The following is a 25,451-nucleotide window of genomic DNA, read 5'->3' as shown; positions in this document are numbered from 1 at the left end:
TCCCTGCCTGTATGTCAGAGTTATGTAAGGTTATTCATTGTCTCCTAAGCTTGTACTTTTCTTCCTCCAGAATTTGCATATGCTATCCTCTATGGCCATGGCCATAGCCAAGTACTGGAAAGAACACTGGATTCGAGACAGAATTAGATTGATATCCTGCTTCTGATATTTAATATTTCTATGACCTAATGCAAGTCACTTTACTTCCCAAGGCCAAATTTTTCCCCTACAGAATGAAGGGACCGGACTAGATCATCTCTAAGGTCTCATTCAGATCTAAATTCACTAGCTTCTATGTTCTCCCTCCTCCTCTTCACCTATTAATTCCTATCTTTAAAAGTTTAATTCAAATTACATTTCTTCCATGAAACGTTCCCTGATTCCACATCATCCTCCCCTCAATCTATGTCAGTAATGACCTTTTACTGCCTGGATCTGACAAAGCATTTAGTTTTCATCTGTCTCACAAACTTTTCAGATACTATCTTGCATGTGAAGTTATCTATGCAGGTGTCACCTTCTTTTAATTAATAATGAGCTATAAAATTTAATATTCATATCTTCTATGCCTGGTACAGTGATCTGTGCATAGCTTTGTTTAATATTTTAAAATTCAGCTGAATTAATGTGCACAGTGTAGTCTTTGGGAAATAAATGGCAATGATTGAAATACTATTTATGATGTATATTACTATTTTTGGTCTTTGCATCTGAAGATATACTCAATCCTTGCCATGTCTACAGTATTTAGATTTAGACCCAGGATAGAGGGCATGCAGTCCCGCCTTCTCTTTTTTGTTGTTGTTGTTTACAAATGAGAAAACTGAGGTCTAGAGGTTTTTTTTTTTTAATATGTTGGTATTCTTTTTTTTAATTACAAATTCTGTCCCTTCCCAATGATCATTCTTCCCCCCGCCTCAAAAAAAAAAAAAAAACCTGTCCTAATAAATAAGTATACAGTCAAACAAACAATGTGCTCAGCCCTTTTCAGTCATGTCTAACTCTTCATGAGCCCGTTTGGAGTTTTCTTGGCAGAGATACTGGAGTGGTTTGCCATTTCCTTCTCCATATCATTTTATAGATAAGAAAACTGAGGCAATTAGAGTTAAGTGACTTGCCCAGGGTTACGCAGCTAATAAGTATCTGAGGGCAGATTTGAACTAAGGAAGAAGAGTCTTCCTGATTCCAGGCCTAAGCATTCTATCCACTTTGCCAACTAGTTACCCACCAAAAATCAAGACATCGGCCATATCTGGAATTGTATGCTTCATTGTAGATCTGGAATCCACCACCTTTCTGCCAAGAGGTAGGAGAGAAGCTTCACTAACCAGTGTTTTAAGGCACCACTAGTAATGACATTGATTAGAATTCTAGAGAGATTAAGACACTTGCCCAAGTTCTACTATAGGTACTAAATGTCATAGCCAGGAGGCGAACCCACATGGTGTGACTCCAAACTCAAATGTTCTTTCCTTTGTACCACATGGGCTCCTCCCATGATTGTCAAGACTTGAATATATATATATATATACATAGGTGTATCTATATATACATATACACATATAAATATAAATTTATTTTAGCCAAATGTGCATATGCGCATGTGCATATATACATGAACATATATATAATGTGTATGTATTTCTTTATATGTATACAAATAAACATAAATACATATATACTAATCTTAGTACATTTGTTTTCATGTGTGTATGTGTATATACAGACATGAAAACATATACATAATACACACATATCCATATGTCCACATGTATGCATATACATGTATATGTATATATGTAAGATATTATATATATATGTTTTCATGTCTGTATATATATACACATATACATATATTTACCTTTGGCACAAAAATAGTAAGCAAATTTCTAATTTTGCTGCAAATTCAAAACAATTTATAATTCTTCCTTTTCAGGGAGGAATGGCACTTAAGAACAGCTGTCTATCTTTAATTAGATTTAGGAGTAAATTTCAGATGGCTAATGAAGTTCATTTATAACTTATAGCCTTGGTAAGGAGAAAAAGTTAGTTCTAGTTATCTAGTTATCTAGCTACCAATGAAGCACTAACAGATACTCAAGATCAACATAACACCCATGAAGTCCTCATTAACCTAGGCCTTGTCACCTAAATATTTTCAATCTTTCCATCAAGCATAATTTTAGGGGTTTTATGACCTGTAGTTACTATTTCACAGGTTCATTATGAGGTCTACAGATATAATATATGCAAAGCACTTTGCAAAGCTGAAACTGATATATAAAGATTAGCTATTATTATAATAGAAATAATAATAATTAATGTTATCATTACTATTATCATTATTTTCTATGAAAATCCATGGCTTTCTACTCCTTCCAATGTGATGGCAATAATAAACAGTAAATTAAACCTAATTCAAGAAATTTATACCTGGATTCAAGAGGACCTGAGTTCAAATCTGGCCTCAGACACGTAACACTTACTAGCCGTGTGACCCTGGGCAAGTCACTTAACCCCATTGCCTAGCCAAAAAAAAAAAAGAAGAAAGAAAAAAAAAGAAAAAAAAGAAAAAAAAAGAAATTTATAGAGCAGTATTTTAAATAAGAAATCGGGTTTTTTTTTTTTTCCCTCACACGTATAAAAGAAGCAAAAGCTATCTCCAGGTTCTAACTTTGATCCAATGTTTATTAGTTCAATGAAATTTTTAATAACATGTATATTACAATAACTAATGATCAACAGGTTAATATATAACATTAACCTGAAGGGGCTGTTTAATATTCAGAATATACCATAATATAATAACCTCTTTTCCCTTGAGCTAGTTTAGTTTACTCAGTCAAGATAAACTCATGAACTCAAAGGTTAATGCATATCTCAAGTGGGTGGTTGTGGATGTTTTCATTTATACTAAAGCTCTTCTGACAAGACTTGATATTAACCTTTTGTTGTGCATCACCTATACATGCTTATGTCATCTCTACCTCTACAGATGTCTGTATAGAAAAATTCTTTAACATAATCTCCAAAGACTCCCTCCCTCACTTTTTTAAATAGGCTAAATCTTATTAATCTTGCTAATCTATAAGCAAAATCAGAATACATTGTAGCAAAGTGGAAGGATGGCTCACAGGTTTTCCTTGAAAAAGCCAACAGAGGAATTGTTAGGGCTGGTTTGGCCCTGTGCCTAGTGGTAACAAGAAATGTTCTATGGGACTTCTGGTCTATCACAATGTTCTTAAGTACTTGCAAAAAGACCACCATGAAAATAACTGCTGCCTACATAAGGGCATGTGTTGCAGAAGATTAAGAGATTAAAAAAAAACAACAACTTCTAAGAACTTTGGAAAATCCTTGATCTTCAGTGACTTCTACAAAAAGAAGAAAAATAAGGAATTTGTAAAAGAAGCAGAAAAATATGGATCAGAAATAAGTAATGAGAGAGGCCAAAGATTTGTAGACTACAATATGCCTTGTGGCTATAAGGTACATGACAAATACTTCCATCAAGAGGAGAGTTGGAAGGTATAGGACATTCAGAGAGTATTGAATAAAATCACCAAAAATGAAATTAATTGTATTTTAGTAGATAGGAAATGACTCATTATGATATAGGAATCATTCCAGAATCAGCTATGTACAGTCAGACTACTGACTTGGTGGCTCAAAAATAAAAATTAATACAAAGAAAAGAATAAAAATGAGAGAAAATGTGGCAAGCAATTAAAACAATGTCATCTTTAGGCATTGCAATAAGTTCCCGATACCAAAAAATGTATATTAATAGGAAACAGGCAGATTTTCAGAGATGATTTTTCACAGCAGTTCATTTGTTGTTGTCTTTCAGTTGTCTCAGTCATGTCTGACTCTTCATGACCCCATTTGGGGTTTTCTTGGCAAAGATACTGGAGTGGTTTGCCATTTCCTTCTCCAGTTCATTTTATAGATGAGGAAACCGAGACAAACAGGGTTAAGTGACTTGTCCAGATTCATACAGCTAGTAAGTGTCGGAGGCTAGATTTGAACTCATAAAGATATCTTTCTGATTCCAAGACCAATGCTCTCTATTCACTACACCACCTAAGCTCCCCTGGCACAATAGATCCTATCTTTGACATTATGCGATAGACAGAAAGATATAGAGAATACAAGATTCTGCTGAGCTTATTGTGTGTTGGTGATATAAAAATGGCATTATTTTTGGAGAAGCACATTAAAGGCTTTCTTTTAACAACATGTCTAAATATATCAAACTTGCACAAGAGTCTTTGTAAGATATAAAAACAGAAGTAACATTGATGACAATATAAGGAAAGGCATTCAAAAAGAAGAGCCGTATTTCTCTAATGATATCTGCCATTGTCACAGTATTTACCCAGTACAGAATCCATGCTGAAAAGAGTTTCTCTACAGCTGTGGATCCCTCCCAATGCTCCTGTACATGGGTGACAGTGTGTTTGTTGCATCAAGTCTGAGAATCTTGCAGAGACTCCTGCATAAGATTTGTAAACACTCAAAAGATTTTGGTCTAACCATCTACATATGAAAACTATCACAAGGATGAAGAATTTCTATTGCCCAGATTATGGAATATTGTTAAATAGTCTGACCTATGGGAATCATCTCTCAGTACATATATCTTGCGCCAAGAGTACAAATGACAATAAGTTGGGGCCTAGAATTAAACAGGAGGAAGACAGAAGATTGGATTGCCTTTGGGAAATTGCAAATTTCCATTAATGCCCCTAAACTTCTTTCAGAAACTTAAGACCCAACTTTGTCATATCAATATTTATTGGTGTTCTAGGTACAAAGTTATGGACTACTAATGTGTCTAAAAAAAATTAAGCCAGATCTAAGACATCTAGGAAAGTCTCATGATGGAAAATGCTATCCACATCCAGAGAAAGAACTATGGAGTTTGAATGCAGATCGAAGCATACTATTTGCTCTTTTTCTTTCTTCTATTATGTTTTGTTTCCTCTTTCTTGTAGTTCCTCCTATTTGTTCTAATTCCTCCTTACAACATGACTAATGTGAGAATATGTTTAATATGAATGTATATGTAGAGCCTATATCAGATTGCATGCCATCTTGGGGAGGATGGTGGGGAGGGAGGGGGAGAAAAACTTAAAAATTCAAAAGCTTATGGAAGTGATTGTTGAAAACTAAAAATAAATTAATTAATATAAAAAAATTAAACCTGAGAATCACTCAGAAGGCAATTTAAAGGTGAGTGGTGGATATTAGCAAAGTATAATACCTAACAAATGTGGAGCTGTTTTTAGCTGTGCCCAACTCTTTGTCACCCCATTTAGGGTTTTCTTGGCAAAGATACTGGACTGATTTGCCATTTCCTTCTCCAGATCATTATACAGATGAGGTAACTGAGGCAAACAGGGTTAAGTGACTTGCCCAAGGTCACACAGCTAGTGTCTGAGGCCATATTTAAACTTAAAATGAAAATGAATCTTTCTGATTCCAAACCCAGTGCTCTATTCACTGTGCAACCTAGATGCCCCTACATAACAAATAAGGAATTACAAAGAACTAGAGTAAAAAATATCAGCAAAAAAAAAACTCCACGATGATAAAAAGTGATGGGATGTTTAATGACCAGAGTACATGCTCCATTTGCATCCTTGTATCAGGAAAACTCAACAAAGTACTTCCCCAGCACTCTGGGTGGACTTCTTGACCAAAACTATGGGAAGACATGGATAAAAGTAACTACAAAATGATCAGGCCTGGATCTATCATTGCAGGGAACATGATTGATGAGATCACAGATCCATTTAAGTTTTTATTAATAAGGCAGTGAATTAAAGTGAATTTGTTGGTGGACAGTACACTGGAAATGGAATTAAAGGATCTGCATTCAACCTCCCACTCTGTACCTAAACTATCTATGTGACATTGCAAATAATTTAATTTCTCTGAGTTAATTTTTATTATATGTAAAATGAGAGGTCCAGTAGTCACTAAAGTCTCTTTCTAGCCCTAACTCTTGTGATTCTCCTATATCTATGAATTAGATGATTTTGCTGTCTTTGATCAAATTAACCAGGTAAGAACAAAATCTTCATGTCATTTTCTACTCTGTAAAGTCAACACAGGTGATTCAAGAACCTTGAATAGAGTTTTCAAGATGCAACATCAGTTGCTCTTAGTGGCATAAGAAGATTCTAAATATCAGACTCAAGAAGTAAAAACAGAGAATCTTGAAGTTCTATGTTCAAGTGCTAATTGGAGGTGATCTTTGTTTTATTAGGAAAACCATGGAAAATATCAGTTATTTTTACAATTAAGCAATGGCACACACAAAAAAAGTGGCATCTTTTACAATTTATCTGGTGCTCAGAGTAGGTAAAAAAGAAAAAAAAAAATCTAATCATCTCAACTCAGAAATAGAATATCTTTAGGCTAGAAAAAATAACTTTCTTTTCTTTACGTATGGTTTGTTTTGGAAGTTGATAATGGCATTTGATAACAACCAACAGAAAGCTGTCTGATGTATTATGATAACCACATATATTTCAGGTTCTAATTTTAAAACCATTGCATTTCAGAATGACAAAATGTCAGAACTTATCATCTTTCCTCTAAAACCCTCCCCCTTCCTACATTTCCTATTATAGTAGAGGGCAACCCCAATCCTCTAAGTATCTGAGGCTCACAGCCCTAGAGCTATCCTGGATTACTCACTATCTCTCACCTCCATATCCCACCTGTTGCCAAGGCCTGTCAATTTTACCTTTGCAATATCTCTGCAACGTCGCCCCTTCTCTCCTCTGACACTGTCACTCACTAACTTGTAATTATCCTTTCTCTAACATAGTACCCAGAAGTGATCACACTACTCCAGATATTCTCTAACCAATGGAGAGAACAGCAGCAAAATTTTCTCCCTTATTCTTGTTATCTTTATTGTTATTAGTTATTTGCTATAATTTTTTCTACCATAATCTATTTGCTTTTTGCTATAATTCCCAAGGTTTGGGATAAAAATCTCATTATGAAATAGTAATAATAATGAACTAACACTTACATAGCATTTATAAAGCTTGCAAAATACTTTACATATATCTCATTTGGATCTCACAACTTAAAATATGTGTGTTTTTATTGTATCTATTTTACAGATGAGAAAACCTGAGGCTGACAGAGGTTAAGTCACACATCCAGTAAGTTTTTGAGACAGGATTTGACTCCAGCCTTCCCAGATTCAAATTCAAAATGAGATATATTTTATTGGATTGTCTCACCTGTGATGGTTATTTTTGCTGACCACTTAGATGTCCCATCCAATACACTCTGTTTGGCAGCCTTTGTATATTGTGCAAAGTCTTCTTTGGAAACTTGGAACATTTCCTGAATCACTTCAAATACCTCTGGTCTATTTCTCTCTCTTATTTTCATCCGTTCCTTCATGGCTGTAATGATCGTCTGAGTCTTATCTTCAGCACCATGCTTAGAACTCTTCTCTGCAGCTCCTAGGATAAAACGTTGAGCATTATCGGTATACTCATTTTTTGATGGTTGTATGTCCACTTTACATCTGTTTCTCTGCCTGGTTTCAACTCCATCAAACATGATGCCCTTGAATCAGGCACCCCCTGGTGCCTTATTCCCCCGCTTCCTGGTTCTTTGTTGCCTCCCACCACCCATAAGCTCTTTGAGGGGATGGACCGTCTTTTTATTAATTGTATCCACACTGCTTAGCACACAAGAAACACTTAATAAATGTTTATTCGATTGGATTGTTGGTAGAAGTCAACAGAAGTCAACAGGTGGATAAATAAGATTACCCTATTATGAAGAGGCATAAGGAATATTGTAACAATGTCAATGATATCATTTGAGAGATGTTATAAGCTCCTCAAGAGCAGGGACAGGGTCTTGTACCTTTCTTTGTATCCTCAGTGCTTAGCATAACGTCTGCTTCGTAGAAGGTACTTAATAAATGTTTGCTGACTGATTGAGATTTATGACCGGAACATCAGTCACGTAGTAAAAATGAGGGATAACTAGCTGACAATAGTTCATGTGCTATATTTGTATCCATTCAATACTTGATATTGAGAAATTTCAAGGAAGGCAGCTAGGTCATTGGGTAGATACTTATGGAGCATTTATAGAAGAATATGGATAAGAGATACACTGGGTAGGATGGCATAAGTAGGTTTCTATCGGTCCCCAGAGAAGGAATATGCATACCACTGAAATAACAGAGACACTGACATACAGAAAAATGAGCAGGCAACATGATGGCAATGCAAAGAAGAATAGCCTGGGATTCAGGAAGCCTGAAAGCATAACTAACTGGCCTTAGAACACAGAATTCTTCACTTTCTCTAAGATTCAGTGTAAGCACCAGATTTTTCACAAGGTCCCTGACTCCTTGAATTTTATTTTTATTGTATTTGTTTTATATATATTCTATATGGACTTATTTACGTGCCTTCCCTAATAGAATGTAAGAATCCTTGAGAGTAAGGTTTGTCTTTTTAATTGCCAACACAGTTGCTGGCATACAGAAGTGCTTAACAAATGTTTTTCATTGAATTATCAACTTTGAATTGAGGTACTTAATCTATCTGAGCCTCAATTTTTTTTAATTCTGAAAAATGAGAGAATTGGACTCCCTTCTAGTTTAAAAATATATGATCATTCCCTTGAATGCTTTTGATGTGGTCAAGCAGCATTCCTCAAAATCCTGCACATTTTGGGGACAGTTAGGTGGCACAGTGAATAGAGCTCTGGCCTTTGAGTCAGGAAGACCCGAGTTCAAATACAACCTCAGACATTTAACGCTTACTAGTTGTGTGACCATGGGCAAGTCACTTAACCCCAATTGCCTCACCAAAAAGCAAAAAAAAAAAAAAACCTGTATATTTTGATAGTTTTATATTTTCTGGCCATGATCCTCTCAAATTCATTTCTCACATATTCTTCCTCTGAAGCATATCATCTACAGACTGAGAAATTCTCAAGTTCAACTCAAGTTCAATCAGTTCCCTGTTCTGTCCTGCATTATAGGATCATGGGTTTTACTTTCATTGGTCTTCTGTCTTTGATATACAAAAGGGAGTAAAGGGAATAAGTATCTATATAACACCTATTGTGTACCAGGCACTCTGCTAAGCACTTCACAAATATTATCTCCTGTGTTCCTCACAACAACCATGTGAGGCAGGTGCAGTTATCATCCCCATTTTACAGTTGAGAAAAGTGAGGCAAACAGAGGTTAAATGACTTGCCCAGGGTCACATAAGCTAGAAAGTCCCTGACGTTGGATTTGAACCTAGATCTTCCTGACTTCAGACTCAGCACTGTCTCCTATACAACCTAGCTGTCTAGAAGCTGTACATATGTACTAACCTACCATTGCAATGCCTGCATCTGGCCACATAAGGTTCTCTGGCTACATAAAATTATGATGATGCGATAGCCAAGACAAACTGAACACAATAAAGATGGAGCCACTCATCTTTACATCCCCTTTTCTTATGCTACCAGGCAATGGTGAAGAAAGGATGAGTTCACTCAATTATAATTATTTCCCAATTATATCTTTCTCTTTGCTGGGCATACTATATGGGATAGCATTAAAAACTCAAATATTGACTTCCTTTTTGATCTCTTGAAATACAATTTCTTAAGAAATAATACAATTTAAATTTTTCAATTGTGATAGGTACAGTATTTATTTCCTATAGTGAACAGATTTTTAAAAAAATAAAACTATTAAATTATTAGAACTGCCTAAAAGTGATAAATATTATGAGTATATAAAAAACTGATTACCTGTTTTTTATCTTAACTTAACCTTTGGGAATTTTACACTGACATTTAAAAAGCAAAAGAAAGTTTAAAATGGAAGCATCCCATTGAAACTAATTTGAAACATCATGCTAAATGCCCTTGTCATCCATTTTAATGTGCACTAGAACAGTCACACAATCACAACTTGTGCATACTAAAATATTAAGTATATTCCTAACAAATTAATAATAGAATGCATACATTTGTATGGTATAATCATCTTATGCTGGTTTTAAATTGCTGCAATTACATAGCTAATAGTCTTTAGGAAAGTGGCAGAGTGAAAGGTTCTGGTCAAATCTAGTGCTCTCTACTTCCATTTCAAAAACAGTAAGGAATTCACCAAATATAGTAAAAGAACAAGCATTTTAAGCAAAAGATGTCCATCAGATTAAAACAACAACAACAATAACAACAATAACAAAAACCTATTAACACAACATTCTGCTTGTCCCTCCAGTTACTACTTCAACTCTGGTCCTGAGCTGGATGCTTCTTGTGATTGGTAGCTAACGGGGCTACTGAGTGAAGAGCTCGAAGCTAATTCCAAGAGGACAGACAAGACCCTCACTAATTGTCACAGATTCCAGCATAGCTTGGAAAGAAGTTTCTGACCATGAATAATCCCAATGACACAAAAAAGAAATATTGGAGCCAAGTCAAAAAGCAGGAAACTGCTTGTACATGTACCATTAATGAAATTCAAAGAATCTAAGAATGAATTGACTCCAAGAAGAACATAATGCAACAAAATGACAACAAATATCTCACTACTATAATCCAAGAAACATAAAAGAAAAATATCCAGAATTACTGGAATCAGAGATCAAGATGTATATTCTAAAATCTATAGGTCAAAACCAAAGAGAAATGCCTAATATAATATAACCAGTAATGGAACTTCCAAGGTTCAGTAAAGCAAGCAAAACAATCTTCATTTCCAAAAAAGGTAAAAGTTACATAGAAGCACAGTTAAAAGAGACAGGCAAAGAAACTAAATTATATTTAATGATGCCACATATAGTCAAAAAATACTAAAATTAGCTACATGCATATAGTTAATGGTGTATATATATTCACATATAAATATGTTTACATATATTAAATATATGTACATATATAAATGTGTATACATACACTATATTAAATGGCAAAATAAGTACTTAAAGTTAAAACTAATTAAATTACCAGAAGATCTAGACAGTAAGACAATATTTGTTGAGGATCTTAATAGGTCTTTCAGACTTAGGCAAATATTATGAAAGATAATTAGGAAAGAAGTTAAGGATCTGAATAAAATATTCAGAAATAGATATGAAATATATTTGGTGATTACCAAATGAGAAATTAAGATTATGCTTGTTTTTCAGTATAGTACAGTGCATTATAAAAATGGACCATATACTAGAACATGAAGAACTCATAAATGAAAAAAGGCATAAATTTAAATACATCTTTTACAAACAATAAATGAAATAAAAAATGTTAATGGAAATGTGAACAAATGACTAAGGCATCAATAATGGGAAGATCAAAAGACAATTTAGAGAAATGAATAATTGTAATAAAAAATGAAAATGAAGTTAATTGGCACAGTAGATACAGCTCCTGCCTTGGAGTCAAGAAAATTTGAGTTCAAATCCGGCCTCAGACACTTGACACTAGCTGTGTGACCCTGGACAAGTCACTTAACCCTGATTGTCTCACCAAAAAAGCAAAAGAAAAAAAAGAAAATGAGACAACATGCTAAAATTTGAGGGGAGGGTGATAAAGAAGTCCTTAGGGAAAGTCTGTATCTCCTAAGTTATATTAATGAAAGAAAAAAGGGTGCAGTTTGGTGGTGCAGTGATAGAGCACTTGCCTTGGAATCAGGAAGTCTCATCTTCCTGAGCCCAAATCTGGCCTCAGACACTTACTAGTTGTGTGACACTGGGCAAGTCACTTAACCCTGTTGACCTCTCAGTTTCCTCAACTGTAAGATGAGCTGGAGAAGGAAATGGCAAACCACTCCAGTATCTTTGCCAAAATAACTCCAAATGGGGTCATGGAGTCTGACACGACTGGAAGGACTTAACAACAATAACCACCACAACACTATTATTTGCTAGATCTTTCAGGCACCTAGATGCTGGGTAAGTTTAGAAGAACCTATACTTAATCTAAAGACCTAAACTCAACACATTCAAAGGTTGTAAACAAAGGAAATAGTTTTTACAATTCACTTTGAGGGACTTTATAAATATCATTAAGTAACATAAAGCTGGTGTATGAAATTGAGGCTCAGTCAGATCAATGGCAAGTAGAAACATTTGTGTTATCTGTGTTATGCTGGTTATATCAGCTAAACTGACTGGGTACAGGACCTGGGAACCCAGACGCTTCCCCTCAACTCTCCTTGAGTTTTCTCCCTTTCCCACATTGTTAAGTTTTTGGTGTTCACCTGGGGCATCATCCCAGTAATCCTCTCAACTGGCTTTTCATTGTGGCTACTTTCACTGTGGTTATACCCAATCTCCCAATTTTGTTACCTCTGACCCAGCCCAACTTTCATTGTCTATTACCTCCCTATTGCCCCTGGGTGCTTCCCATCCTATTTAGACCCCATTCTCTTGGTCTACGGTTTGATCTCCAGTCACTCCAGCCTCCTGGCCATTCCCATCAAGATCCTCCCTAGACCCCTCCTCCAGTCACCCCAAACTACTTGGTTACTCCTAGATCCCTCACACAGTCTTTCTGTATATAAGATCCATCTTGTCTCCATTAAGGGGCTGTGATTCAATCTGGCCCATGGCTCAGATTCAATTTAGCCCACTTGTCTATACAAGTGTCACAAATGTTCAGATTCCTTAAGAGTCTGGCCAATATGATGAATCTCTAATAAACCTTGTCTTTGGCTGAAAGAAGACTTGGGTTGAATTTATTTGGGCAGAACACGCATATTGCTATTTTGGGGTCCCAGCACCCCTAAGCCTCTAAACCTCAACAAATTAGATTAATTTACTTACCAAACCTTTCCCAAGAATATCTATACTTATCTTCTTATTCCTCTCAACTTTCAAGCATAGATGCTAAGGTAGATGCTAAGTTCCTTGAGGTTGTGGGCCTTGTTTTATACAGTTTTTTGAATCTCTTTTTTTACCCAGGTCTATTTAGTATCTAAGAGACACTTATTAGTTTAACTGAGATTCAATAACAATAATCAATCAATCAATCCATATACATTTATTTTTGCACCTTCGATAAAATCAGATGAAAGTATGAGGATGGGTAGCAGCACAGACAGTCTGACAATGGGTGCTTTCCCAACGGGAAAAAGTTGAGAAAGAGGATCAATCCAAGTAGAGAGGCAATTTTTGGAACTGGGGAGTAGGTGGGTGCTCTGCATACCAAAATAGAACCTTGAGGGGATAGATGGGAACAATAGTTTCCACATGGAAGAACCTATATCACAAATCCTGGGGGGAAGCACATTCCCCAGATATCAACAACCAAGTGCATAGCTCAATGTGTTTCATGCTAGTTTAAGTTCTATTGAGTATAGCATTAACTTGATAGTTCAGAAATCAGAGAAATATAATATCAGATTTGCAGTTTTCCTAATTATTTCAAGAATTCCTTTCCCCAAATATTTTTAATAGATTCTTATATTAACTTGGAAAAAAAACTTTCATTTTTAAAGTTTTCAGACTTTGTGTTTATAATTTTTTTAGATTTTTCAGATTTTTTAGGTTTATTTCAGTGACCTAAAGTCATCAAATACAACCATAATTTTGGTCTTCATTTTTGGAGACTTTAAAAATGTGCTGATGATGCAGCTGAGACACTAAGGTGTGTGCAGTCAGTTCCACATAGTATACTCTGTCTGGAATTGCTCTCCTCTCCCCTGCAAATGGGAACATGGACCCGGACTTGGACCACAGAGCTCCACTAAGACAATTAGGTTTTCTCCCATTCTCACAGTAGGCTTCTCACCTTGAAATTTTATTCTTCTCCTACATACTTCTCATGCTAGAAGATCATTCCACTCCTGTAGCTCCTTTTTCTGATGGGAAAGTTCCTTCTAGAACCTCCATTTCAAGAAAAGTTACCGCACCAGTCATGTTCACTCATTTATTTCTTTCTGTGCCCTAATTTTGACTCTTCTGACTTTCTTTTACCATATAACAATGGTCTTTTCATCCTGGAAGTTCACTGCTTATCTGGAGCCTTCTTACCCTGGAGGATCATCACTTCATTCCTGTGGCCCCTTGCTCTGGTCAGCTACTCTTGGAATTTCATTTTTAAGGAAAGTGCCCTGGCTAGCTACGTCCACTGCTAAAGTCCACTCCTAACTATTGGCTTTTTTCTCCACCAAGCCCAGATGGAGGTAACTTCTCCAATCCTACCCTACTTTTCAGTTTTCTTTTATGTGTTATCTCCCTTAATTAGAATATAGACTCCTTAAGAGAAGAGACTGTCTTTCCTTTTGTTGGTTGTATTCCCATTATTTGACTTGGTGTCTGGCATGTGGTAAGCACTTGAATGTTTGTGGTCTTGACCCTAAGAAAACACCTTGCAATTGTATAGCATTATGCTAGGTTCTGAGGATACAAAAGCAAAAATGAAATAACCCTGTCCCTCGAGAAGCTTACATTCTATTGAGGGAATCAGCATTTGCAACTTGTACACATATAAGGTCATATAAATAAGTGGTGAAGAAAAGGGTCTTCTCTTCATCAGAGACTGGAATAAAGAAATGTTGAATGGAAAATGCTATCAAGAGGTTTTGAAATGTACTGTGGGGGGAAAAAAGGCAGAGCAAACTGCACTTATTTTCCCAGTAAATTTGCAAGTCAAGACATTACCTTCCAGTAGGTATTGGTTGTCTTTGAGAAGAACAAGAGGTTAAATTTCAGCTGAAAGGGTGGAGGAGGGGGAGTTGATGGAGCCTTGAAGACAACAGTGAAGATTTTAAATTATGAGGAGTGGGCTGAGAATAATTTTGTAGAAGAGGATTTCCTTCCTGTAGTGAGGTCACAGTTGGAATATGATAACACAAATTTGTAGTGACAATGACCACAAAGGATTTACCTCCACATAGAAGGCAAGGAAATTGAGAATGAAATACAGTGTAATATTAAACTAAGTTAATAATGGTCAAAATTAGAAAGGCAAGTCAATGAAATCATAGCTCAGATGATGATCTGGAGGAATAATAAGGGATGGAGGGACTGGAGGTCATGTGGATATCAAAGAATAGGTTTAGTTGAAGTGAGGCCTATGGAGAGATAAAATGAAAGGAAATCAGGGTCAGACAAGAACACTTCACAATTCATCATGGCGATGGAACATTTGTGGGTGAGAGTTCAAAGGATGGTCCTTTGTTTTATATACATCCTTAGGTATAACTGAGGTGGAATGAAAGAATGGACTGAGGAGACTGAAGAACTGTAAGGCCTATATCATTGGAATTGGATAAATACAAGGTTGTAGAATTTTACTTGCCCAAAGACCTGTTATTAGGAAAGAAAAAACGTCAATCCACAAGAACAATGCACATAAATTGATTTTGTGGACTATAAGTTTCCATGAAAGTTTAAGAAATCATAACTTGAAACATACACAATTAAGATGTTAGCCAAAGCAAACATACACACCTTAAAGAGTTCATTTTTACATTAGGATTCCAGTTCCTGAGGTAACCATATCCTAAACGTAGAACATACCCTTAAGTAGTACATGATGAGAGCTATCCTATGATAAGAAGTTCAGTAGGAAGCCAGAAGGAATCAATGATTTATTTTCTTTATTTTAAATTTTGAAGGGAATCATGAAAGCCCATTGATGGGCCACAGCTAGACTATAATTGAGTCTCCAAATATATTAACATGTTAACATAGATGGGGAAAAAGTTAGGTGAAAGTAATTTCTAGTAAAACTAGAGCTTCATAAAATTTTAAACATTTTTCTTAAATAAGGATAAAGTTTAGGGGCAAGTACAACAAATCCTTGTGGTAGAAGGAACATGTACCTGGGTCCTGTTTTATATTATAAGTTAGTCTAGTACTTTCCATTAAAGTATTGAAACCATCCTAGTTATTTAATTGATTCACGGATTCAGAGACTTGGACCACTGATATAGATTCTTGGTGACCCAAATACAAAAATATTGGGAGCTGTAGCTCCTTCCTGAGTCTTCTGACTAGTAGACTAGGAAGTATCATGACCAACACTGGCACAATAAAGTTGCATTCAAATAAATCAATTACGTATCCTCACTGAATATCCTTCCCTAGTTATGCCTAAGCAGCCCTCTTTTATAAAACACTAAATATTCTATGAGTGTAACATCTCATTCCAAGTTCCAACCTGAGGTATGAGGTTGGTCCTATTTAGGGCTGGTCTATTATATTCCTGTCTTTTGATGAAAGACAAAAATCAAGTTACACCCTTCCTAAACCTAGTAACAAATGCTTGTGGCTATGGCAAGTGAATTTTGGTTGAATAAAGAAAAGGATATTATCTAGGGTCAGGAATGTAATTACACTAGGGAACTAGAAATATTCTTTCATTTGAAAGCATCTGGAACCCACCTTGAAGCCCCAACCAATTCTTTATACTTATATCTGCCCCATAATTTTTTCTTTTGTGTACTACATTACTATAGAATAGCTCAATATGGACCCCAAATGGTGTCAAAAACAATGAGAATTGAATATAGGGGATGACTTAGGTAGCTCTCTCTTGTATTCTCAATACCAGAGCAGGGTTTTAATTATAATTCTTCTTTACTTTAAACCAATTGTGCCACTGATAAAATTATAAATTGGCCGAACCATTCTGGAAAACAATTTGGAATCATAAAGATGTTACTAAACTGTTCGTGCTATTTTTACCCCATGATCCTGCTATTAGGCCTATATACCAAGCAAGTCAATGACAGATGAAAAGGTCATATTTTTGCCAAATAGTATCAGCAGAACCTTTTGTAGCACCAAAAAACTAGAAATAAAGAAGGTACCCATCTACTGTAGATTGGATGAACAAATTATGGTATATGAGTATTATTGAATATTAATAAATCTTAAAGAATGATAGATATAAGGAATTCCAAAACATTGGGAAGACATGTAAAAAACTGATGCATAGTTTAGAAAACAGAATTAGTACAATATGCACAGACTAATAATGAAAATTAATACATCAATAAATACAACAGAATTCACATCCAATGCAATGCTCAACATTAACTCTAGAGCACTAGTATTAAAACATATTTCCTCCCTTTCGATAGATCATGCCTATGGATGGTGGTCTATACTTATATAATATTGTGGTTATCATAGTGTCCATATCAGAGATTTTCTTGAATTCTTAAAAAAAAAGTAATAGTGCCATGTTATGGTGTTATGTGAAATAAGTTCAACAACATTTAAATTCAACAACTGTGTCAAACATAAAAACAAACAAATTATACTTAATTTCCTTAGGCAGTTTGTAATTTACTATTGCCATTGGTATTATCCCTTTATGCACAAAAAAAAGATTTCCCATATTTCTTAGGTCCCAAAACATTTCCATAGGACTACATTTGCCATATTATAATGCAAGTCAATGAAAAAGTAGAATTTGATATGTAGAAATTGTATGATCACAGATTTCAAGTAACAAGGGACCCTAAAGGCCATTTTGTCTGATGCTTTTGTTTTATAGATGTGTAAACTCAGGCCCAGAGATAAAATGAAGTGGCCAGCATCACATGAGTAACAGAGCTGGCGTTCAAACTCAACTTCCCCCATTCCAAATCCACTTTTCTTTCCACATTGTCACACTGCCAAAATGAATTAGAAATGAATATGCTGATCTACTTATATGAGATCCATTTCATTTTATACCCATTCAGGGTCTAGGTAATGATGACTACCACAGAGTAAATGTCTGATAGATGTGTGTCTTGAGCATGGTCATAGGATCAAAGGTAGTTTTTCACTGATTGTTGGTAAAAAGGAAAACTATAGAAAAGGATATGGTAAGATTTCCATCTGGGATTAAGTAGAATCTGGTAGGGCAGGTAGGTGGCACAGTGGATAAAGTACTGGGCTTGGAACCAGGAAGACTTATCCTTATAAGTTCAAATCTGGTATCAGACAGTTACTGACTGTGTGACTCTGGGAAAGTCACTTAACCCTGTTTTCCTCAGTTTCTCATCTGTAAAATGAGCTAGAGCAGGAAATGGCAAATCACTCCAGCATATTTGCCAACAAAACCTCAAACAGGATTACTATGAGTTGGACATAACTGAAATGACTCAACAAAGACTCTGATGAGGTAGACAGAATGTTTCAAGAAATACTTCTTTTACAAAACAAAGTGTACATAATATTGCTTTAGATGAATGAATACTTCTGAAGAGAAACTTTTTGTATTAGTTTCTGTAGACCACTACTGATTGTGCTGAGAGTAGAATAGTAGAATGTTACAGAACCATCGAATCAGAGAGTTTTGAGCAAACTCCACATTCACCTAGTCTAACCCCTTATCTTAACAAGTTCTATAAAGTGCCTGACAAGTGGTCATCCAGCCAACACCTGAAGACCTCCAGGATTCTTTGATGCAATTGCACTTTTTGATAGTTCTTAAATGTCAGAAAGGCTTCCCTTCCCCCCATACTAGATTATAAAAATTTACCAATTTATAACTTCTATCCATTTGTACTATATCAGCCACACAGGAACAAATAAGACAAGTCCAATTTTTTCTTTTTTTTCCTCTGCAAGACAGTCCTTTAAATCCTTGAGACTAGCTATCATGTTACCCTTAAGTCTTCTCTTCTCTACGCTAAAAATATCCAATTCTTTCATCTTATCCTCAAACAGCAAAGCCTCTAGTCCACACACATCTAGCAACCTTCTCCAGCTGTTAGCAAAAGTGAACATGAGATGGTGAAATTCATCCTGATACAGGAATGAATATAGGAATATAGCAAGGATACTTCTAATCCAACAGCAAAATATTCAATTCAATATCCAATAATAGAAAATAAAAATAAATTAAACAGAGCTGTAGCTAAAGAAAATTTGAAATGATAGGGATACAAATATCATCCTATACCAAGTTTTGCGATATAATTCACATCATGATAATCTAAAGCCATAAGCAGGGAATATTACATTTGAGGTGGGATGTGGGGAGAATTCATGTATCCAGATGAGATTCCCATGATGCTAAAAGTTCTGGCTACTGCCAGAGAGGTGAGGGAGGGATGGTGTTATTGAAATTATGGTGACTGAGGAAGAAGAAGCATCCTTCAAGATGGTGCTCTCATCACTCTAGATTTTGATTTCCTAGGGCAAAGCTCAGGTCACTTCCTCTTAGAACTAGCTCCGTAGCAATCTTAGATTAGCACACAAATCAAAATCATGACTAACACAGGGAAATTATATATTCTGTCATTAATGCTAGTTTCAATTTAAAGTGACAAACACTATTGAACTATAAGATTATTTTAATGGACCTGTGGTCCTGTGGTAAATTCCCTGTAAGTTAACTCCATCTACGAATATACATTTTCAATGACAATTCCAAGTTTTAGAAAGTTTCTTGATGATCTTGACAGGTTAGATAACTTGCACAGGAAGGACCTCACATCCAGTATGATCAGAGGTAAGATTTGAACCCAAGTCTTCTTCACTTCTTTGCCAGCTCTCTCTTCATTACACTATGCTGTTTTTCTAAACCAATACTACTGAAAATTACTATAAATCTAGTCCTTGGCTTCAGACTTGTATCTTTCGAGAAAAGGAGGTCATGCACATATGACTAGAAAATAGAATTTGGCTCATATGCAGCATGTACTAAAAAAGCCAGCACAAAAGCCTGGAACCAGTCTAATGCTTAGAGTGATTAAGAGGAGATGTATTAAGAAACAAACCATTTTTAAACAAGCAAACCCAGGAAGGGGAGGGAGGAGTAGAAGGATGAAGGTGTAGAGATGTTCTAATTGAAAAATAATTTCAAGGGTTTTATCCTTATAATCATTCCAAGTTTCTTAGAACTCTTAAAAACATCTCCTGGATCATAGTAGATATTGAATAAGTTTACATTAAATTAATAATTGAAAATGTAGACATTTGACATCTGAAGAAACTAGAGGGTGAAAAAAGTTATTGTTTTAGAGCCTTACTTACATTTCAGTTTGCCAGATGACAGAAAACAACATTGCCCTACATACATGGTGGATGTCAGATTATCATATCATTCACACGCTATTTTTTTCCTATTTAGGGCACAATATTTTTAAGCATCTTTTTGCTCTTCTTTCCATTTCTTGTGAAAGGCTGTAGGTGGGTGAATGCTTGGTGTTTTCTCCCCTTTCCTTTAATTGCCTCACATACAAATGATCTCATCTACTCCCCCTTTAACTTGTCTTCATATTCTTCCAAGGAACAGAATTGCAACTCCCCCATTCCCAAACTTCTCCTCCCCCTCCTCTTCCTCCTCACGAAATCAAAGCATAAAAGCCCTCATGTGTTTTCTTGAAAACAATAGAAGACTCCAGTTTTGTCACAAGGGTGACTGTATGTTTAAAACAGGCAGGGTTCTTAGACACTATGACCCAGAATGACATATGGCACTATCTGATCCTATCAAATGCAAAAGAAAATACTTGGCCAGTTATTGGCCCTTTAAGACACCATTCATTTCAGCCAAACAAATTCAATATTGATAAACACTATCCTCCCTCCACAGAAAAACAAAAATAAAACAGAACGGATGTCAACAATCTTAAGCTACTTGAAAAATCATTTAAACATAAAGGAGTGCAAAATTTCAAAAGTGTTTCCAATATTGTCAGCCAAAGCAATAACTACATCTCAAGGACTTATCACATTTCTAAAGATCATGGGTTTTTAATCGGGGCGTCCATGAACTTCCTTAAAAATTATTTTGAGAAGCAGCTAGGTGGCTCAGTGGATAGAGCACTGGCCCTGAAGTCAGGAGGAACCGAGTTCAAATCTGGCCTCAGATACATAACACTCACTACTGTGTGACCCTGGGCAAGTCACTTAACCTCAATTACCTAAAAATAAAAAAAAAGTATTTTGATATATGAATTTCAATATAATTGGTTTCCTTGATGATTCTATGTACTTTACTTGATGTATTCAGAACCATTATTGTGAAAAAGTCTCCACAACACCAAAAAGGCCAAGAATGTCTGTTGCTTCAGTGCTCTAATGTTTCCATCATCTCTTTGATGTGGGTATCCCTTCTGCTAATGAATACAACCCATCTGTGCTGGTCCATCTTGTGTGATTTTTGTCCATGCCCTTCTATTTAAGTTTATCTAGCCCACTCAGCATGTTTGGGGTCTCCCCTGCCTTTTCCCAAAAATAAAAGCAGACCGATGGATTTCACACATTATCAATCAATTATTCCTCTCTCAAGCAATATGAAGGTTTCTTTAGATCTCATATGTTGAAGCAATACAGTGCTTCTCCTTTGTAATTTCTTGTTTATAATTGGTTACAGCTTATTCAAACCCACCAGGACCCTCTTCATTGCCCTTTGAGTGATATTCAACTTCAATTTTTAGGAGACTATAGCTATGACTTGCAGCCTTACAATGTAATGAGTTAGAAATGATAGAAATATTTTGAAAGGGGGAAAAGTGGTTAAAAAAAAACCCAGTATCAATTCATAGAAAATAAATAGGTCATGCCAAATGAGCTTTACTTCCCTTATGAGAAAAAGGAAAAGAAGAAAGACGAGAGAATAAAGAAGAGACTGAAACTGATAGAGAAAATGAGGAAAAGAGAAGAGAGAGAAAAGAGATGGGAGACACTATATATAGATCACTTGAAGAAACTAGAGATGATTAGCCTGGAGAACACTGAGCATTTGAAGGACCATGAGATCTGAAGAGGGATTAAATTTGTTCTCTCTGGTCACAAAGGGAAACAGTAGGTGGCAATAGGAAGAGGTAGATCTAGGTTCTATACAAGGACAAACTGCCTAAACTGTTGAGATATACAGAAGTGGTGGGCTTTGCATCACTACAAGTCCTCAAATGAAAACTAGGTCACCATTTCTTGGGACCTTTGCTTCAAGATTCCTATTCACTTCAGGATTAAACAAATGTCATGTTGAACTTTGAGTCAGGTAGACATGAGTATGAATCCTGCCTAATGTGATCCTGAGAAAGTCACTTAAGTTAAGGAAATAGGAGACCATGGACAAAAATCACACAAGATGGACCACTTAAGTCAACATGTTTCCTCATCTACAAAATGAGGAAAATAGCATCTGACTCATAGTTATTATCGAATGAGGTAACATATATAAGTGTTACTTTGCAAAACAAAAAGTACTATATAAATGCTAGTTGTCATTGTCATCATCATCATCATCATCATCCCTGGTGTCACTTCCAACACTGAGATTTTTTTATTTCTCTGATATAACAATCTAGGTATTTGGGAGTCACTTTGACTGTAATCTTTGAACTCCTAAATTTTCAAAATATTGTAGGAACATAGAAACACAGATTTGGAGCTTAAAGAGACCTTAGCAGAAGCCATTTAGTTCAACTGCTTCATTTTACAGATGAGAAAACTGAGACGCATCTGAGATAGGAGACTTGTTCTAGGTCATATAGGTATTAAGTGGCTGGGCTTGGAATGATTGCTATCCTTTAAAAGAGGGCTCTGTCAGTTAACTCTATGTTACAAAATATTATAGGAATTAGGGAAAGAAATTATAGATATATTCCTTTAGATTAAGGCACCGTTTCCTTTTTATTAAGGTGTTTTCTACCCAATAAAAGTAGGTAAATAGAGGGAATTAGGATACATGATAAGTAAGCTTTCATGAGGGAGTAAGAAGTCTGGAATTTGAGAAGCAGCCTCGCCTTGGCCTTGAAAGGTTTGCATATTGGGAGGGGACCTATGAATAACTGTTATGGGCAGCATGAGTGTTAAGTAACCAGGGGAAAATGATTACCAAAAGGGAAGTAGGAGGGCACTAAAAAGAAAAAAAAATGCCTATATAATAATAATAATAAAATAATAATACCTGAAAGAGGTTAAGTGATGTACTTAGGATCACAATATTTATGTCTTCCTGACTCAAAGTACAACATCATATCCACTTAATATATAAGTAAAGGAGAAAAGGCCCCAAGAAATGATCATCTAGCTTTCCTTTGAAGACTTCTAGTGATGCAGAACCCACAGCTTCTGCATAACTCAACAGTTTAGGCAGTTTATTCCACATGGCCCTACTGATATTCCTTAGTATATTAGACAAGCAACTCTCTCAAAAACACTCCTGAGTTCAAGGTCTGCCTCTAATGAATAGCTGTAAAATGAGGAAAATAATAGCCTATTTAACAGGATTGCTGTGAAAACCAAATAAGCTAATATCTGAAAAGTGTTTTGTAAATGTTAAATGTCAATTGTTATTATTATTACTATTATTAGTAGTAGTAGCAGTAGCTATGTGACCTTTGGAAAGTCATTTAACCTCTGGGTCTCCCTTTACTTACCTGTAAATTAGAGTAATTTATACCTGGTCTGCCTACTTAACAGGATTTTTGATAGATCAAATGAGAAAGCACTTTGGAAATTGTAGAATCTTATGCCAAATTCAGGTATTTTAAAAACATGATCTCTCTGGAAACCAATAGATACAATATTCTATTGAAGGTACACTGTTTTCCATTTCCTTAGACTAATCGACCCATTATTTAGCTTAATTTTTTTGTCCATTTTTTAAAACACTAAAGGTGGCAATATTTTATTCTGTAAAATGTTATCCACACCGAATTGAGCAGAAATTGTTTCTGAAATGTTAATAAAGCATGCAATGGAAGCAAAACTCTGAACTAGTAATTCACTGAAACAATGACTATAAAAGAGAATATTAATAATATAGTAAGGTGACATGTCTTACAGACATTTTTTTTGCAAGCATGACAATATGACAGTGCCTTTATCTTACATGCCTTCCTAGAATAGGAGAAGTCAATAGAGCCTGTTTGACATTACCACAGCATATCAATCAGATAATGACTGTAATGAATGAAGAGCTTTTATTAAAGGCTTATGCCATGTGTTACACATTTTGCTGAGCCCTGGGAAGAAGGGTAATGACTGCCTCTTGTTTTGGGGGACAGAGTGTTATATTTCATTGATATAGGAAAATGGCCATGATGAAATTTCCCATACATACCAATGCAGACCTGAACCTGTTATACAATTTATGGTCTTGAGAGAGTTTCCTGGGACAATGAAAAGTTAAGGGAAATAACCAAGGTCAGATAGCTAGTCTGTGCTCAGTGGGCCAGGTAGCCTCTCTGGGGCCTACATTTTAATGGTGGATAGGGTAAGATGGTGTGTGTGTGTGTGTGTGTGTGTGTGTGTGTGTGCAGCTCAGAGGAAGGAATTAGGGTCTCAGAAGTTACACAAAGAGAGTGATTACAACTAAAGGGAGGTCACCTGCAAGACCTTTGCAACACTACAATAGTAGTAGTACTAGTAGTAGGAGGACTGAGGACATCCACCAAATGAAACTGACTGATTCATTCCTTTAAACTGGAGCTCATTCTCTTGCTCTAGAAAAGCAATCCTATTTGTTATAGTACAATAAAGAATTCTTGTGTACCTACTGAGTGCTGAGCACTGGGGCAGTTAGAAGATTAGATAAGACACAGATCCTACCTTCAAGTTGCTAACAGTCAAGCAGAGGGAAAATATGACAAGCAGAAAACTGTAACACAACATCATATTATAAATATGTTAAGGAACAGCAAAATAATGTGTTATGTGAAGTTAAATGGGATAGATAATTAACAAGGGTGCGTAGTGATGAGAAAAGACTTCATAGGGAGCATGGTATATTGCTACCTCTCACACTCTGAATCAATTCACACAATTTGCTCTATCTGAAATGTAGAGGCATAACCAGGATGGGTTGACTAGGGCCTTCGCCCAAGAATACTTCCTATAGCAAGTTGGGATTTGAGTTGGTACTTAAAGGAATCAATGGGGGTTGGTAGTCAAAGTGGATGAGGGAGAGCATTTTAGGCATGGGGGACAGCCAGAGAACATACCCAGAGCCAAGAGAAGGAGTGTATTGTTCAAGAAAGAGCCAGGAGACTAGAATCACTGGAGGAAGGGGTGAGAAGACTGGAAAGGTAGGAGGAGCTAGGTTATGAAGAGCTTTGAATGCCAAACAGAATTAAACTTTTGCTAAAATGCCTTAATATTTTCCCCCTTGCCAAACTACTGTTCTCTTTTAAAACTCACTCAAAACTCACTTTCTCTGTAATAGGTAAAACTTAGCTCTTTAGCATGGCACATAGGATGAAACACTGATTGTACAATCAGTGGACCTGAGGAAAATCTCACCTCTGGTGCTTACTGCCTATGTAATCTGCATCACTTAATCTGCCCAGCCCATAGTATTTTCATCTACAAAGTGAAACTTCAGGAAATGAAGTGACTTAATTAAGGCAACATAGGTAGTAAGCATCAGAGGTGGGTCTTGACCTTAGGTCCCCTGTTTCCACTGTGCCATGCTGAGTAATAAGGCATTATCCATTTAAAAGAGGTTAGTTTTGAGTGGTTTGGAAGGAGAAGAAC

General features: G+C 35.8%; 1 protein-coding gene across 2 annotated transcripts in view; it reads right to left on the bottom strand.

Moving 5' to 3' along the window:
* Positions 1 to 25,451, bottom strand: part of UNC13C (unc-13 homolog C) — a 669,423-nt gene that overhangs the window by 394,014 nt on the left and 249,958 nt on the right. For both annotated transcript variants that reach the window (XM_027840843.1, XM_027840842.1), the window contains one exon: positions 7,269 to 7,496. In XM_027840843.1, the coding sequence (XP_027696644.1) occupies positions 7,269 to 7,496 (228 nt within the window). The remainder of the gene's footprint in view (positions 1 to 7,268; positions 7,497 to 25,451) is intronic.

This window comes from Vombatus ursinus, unplaced genomic scaffold (assembly GCF_900497805.2).
Source record: "Vombatus ursinus unplaced genomic scaffold, bare-nosed wombat genome assembly UNPS02014848.1, whole genome shotgun sequence".
In the NCBI taxonomy this organism is placed as follows: Eukaryota; Metazoa; Chordata; class Mammalia; order Diprotodontia; family Vombatidae; genus Vombatus; species Vombatus ursinus.
Note: the sequence above shows the minus strand (reverse complement) of the source record. Positions and strands in the feature narration are given on the sequence as shown.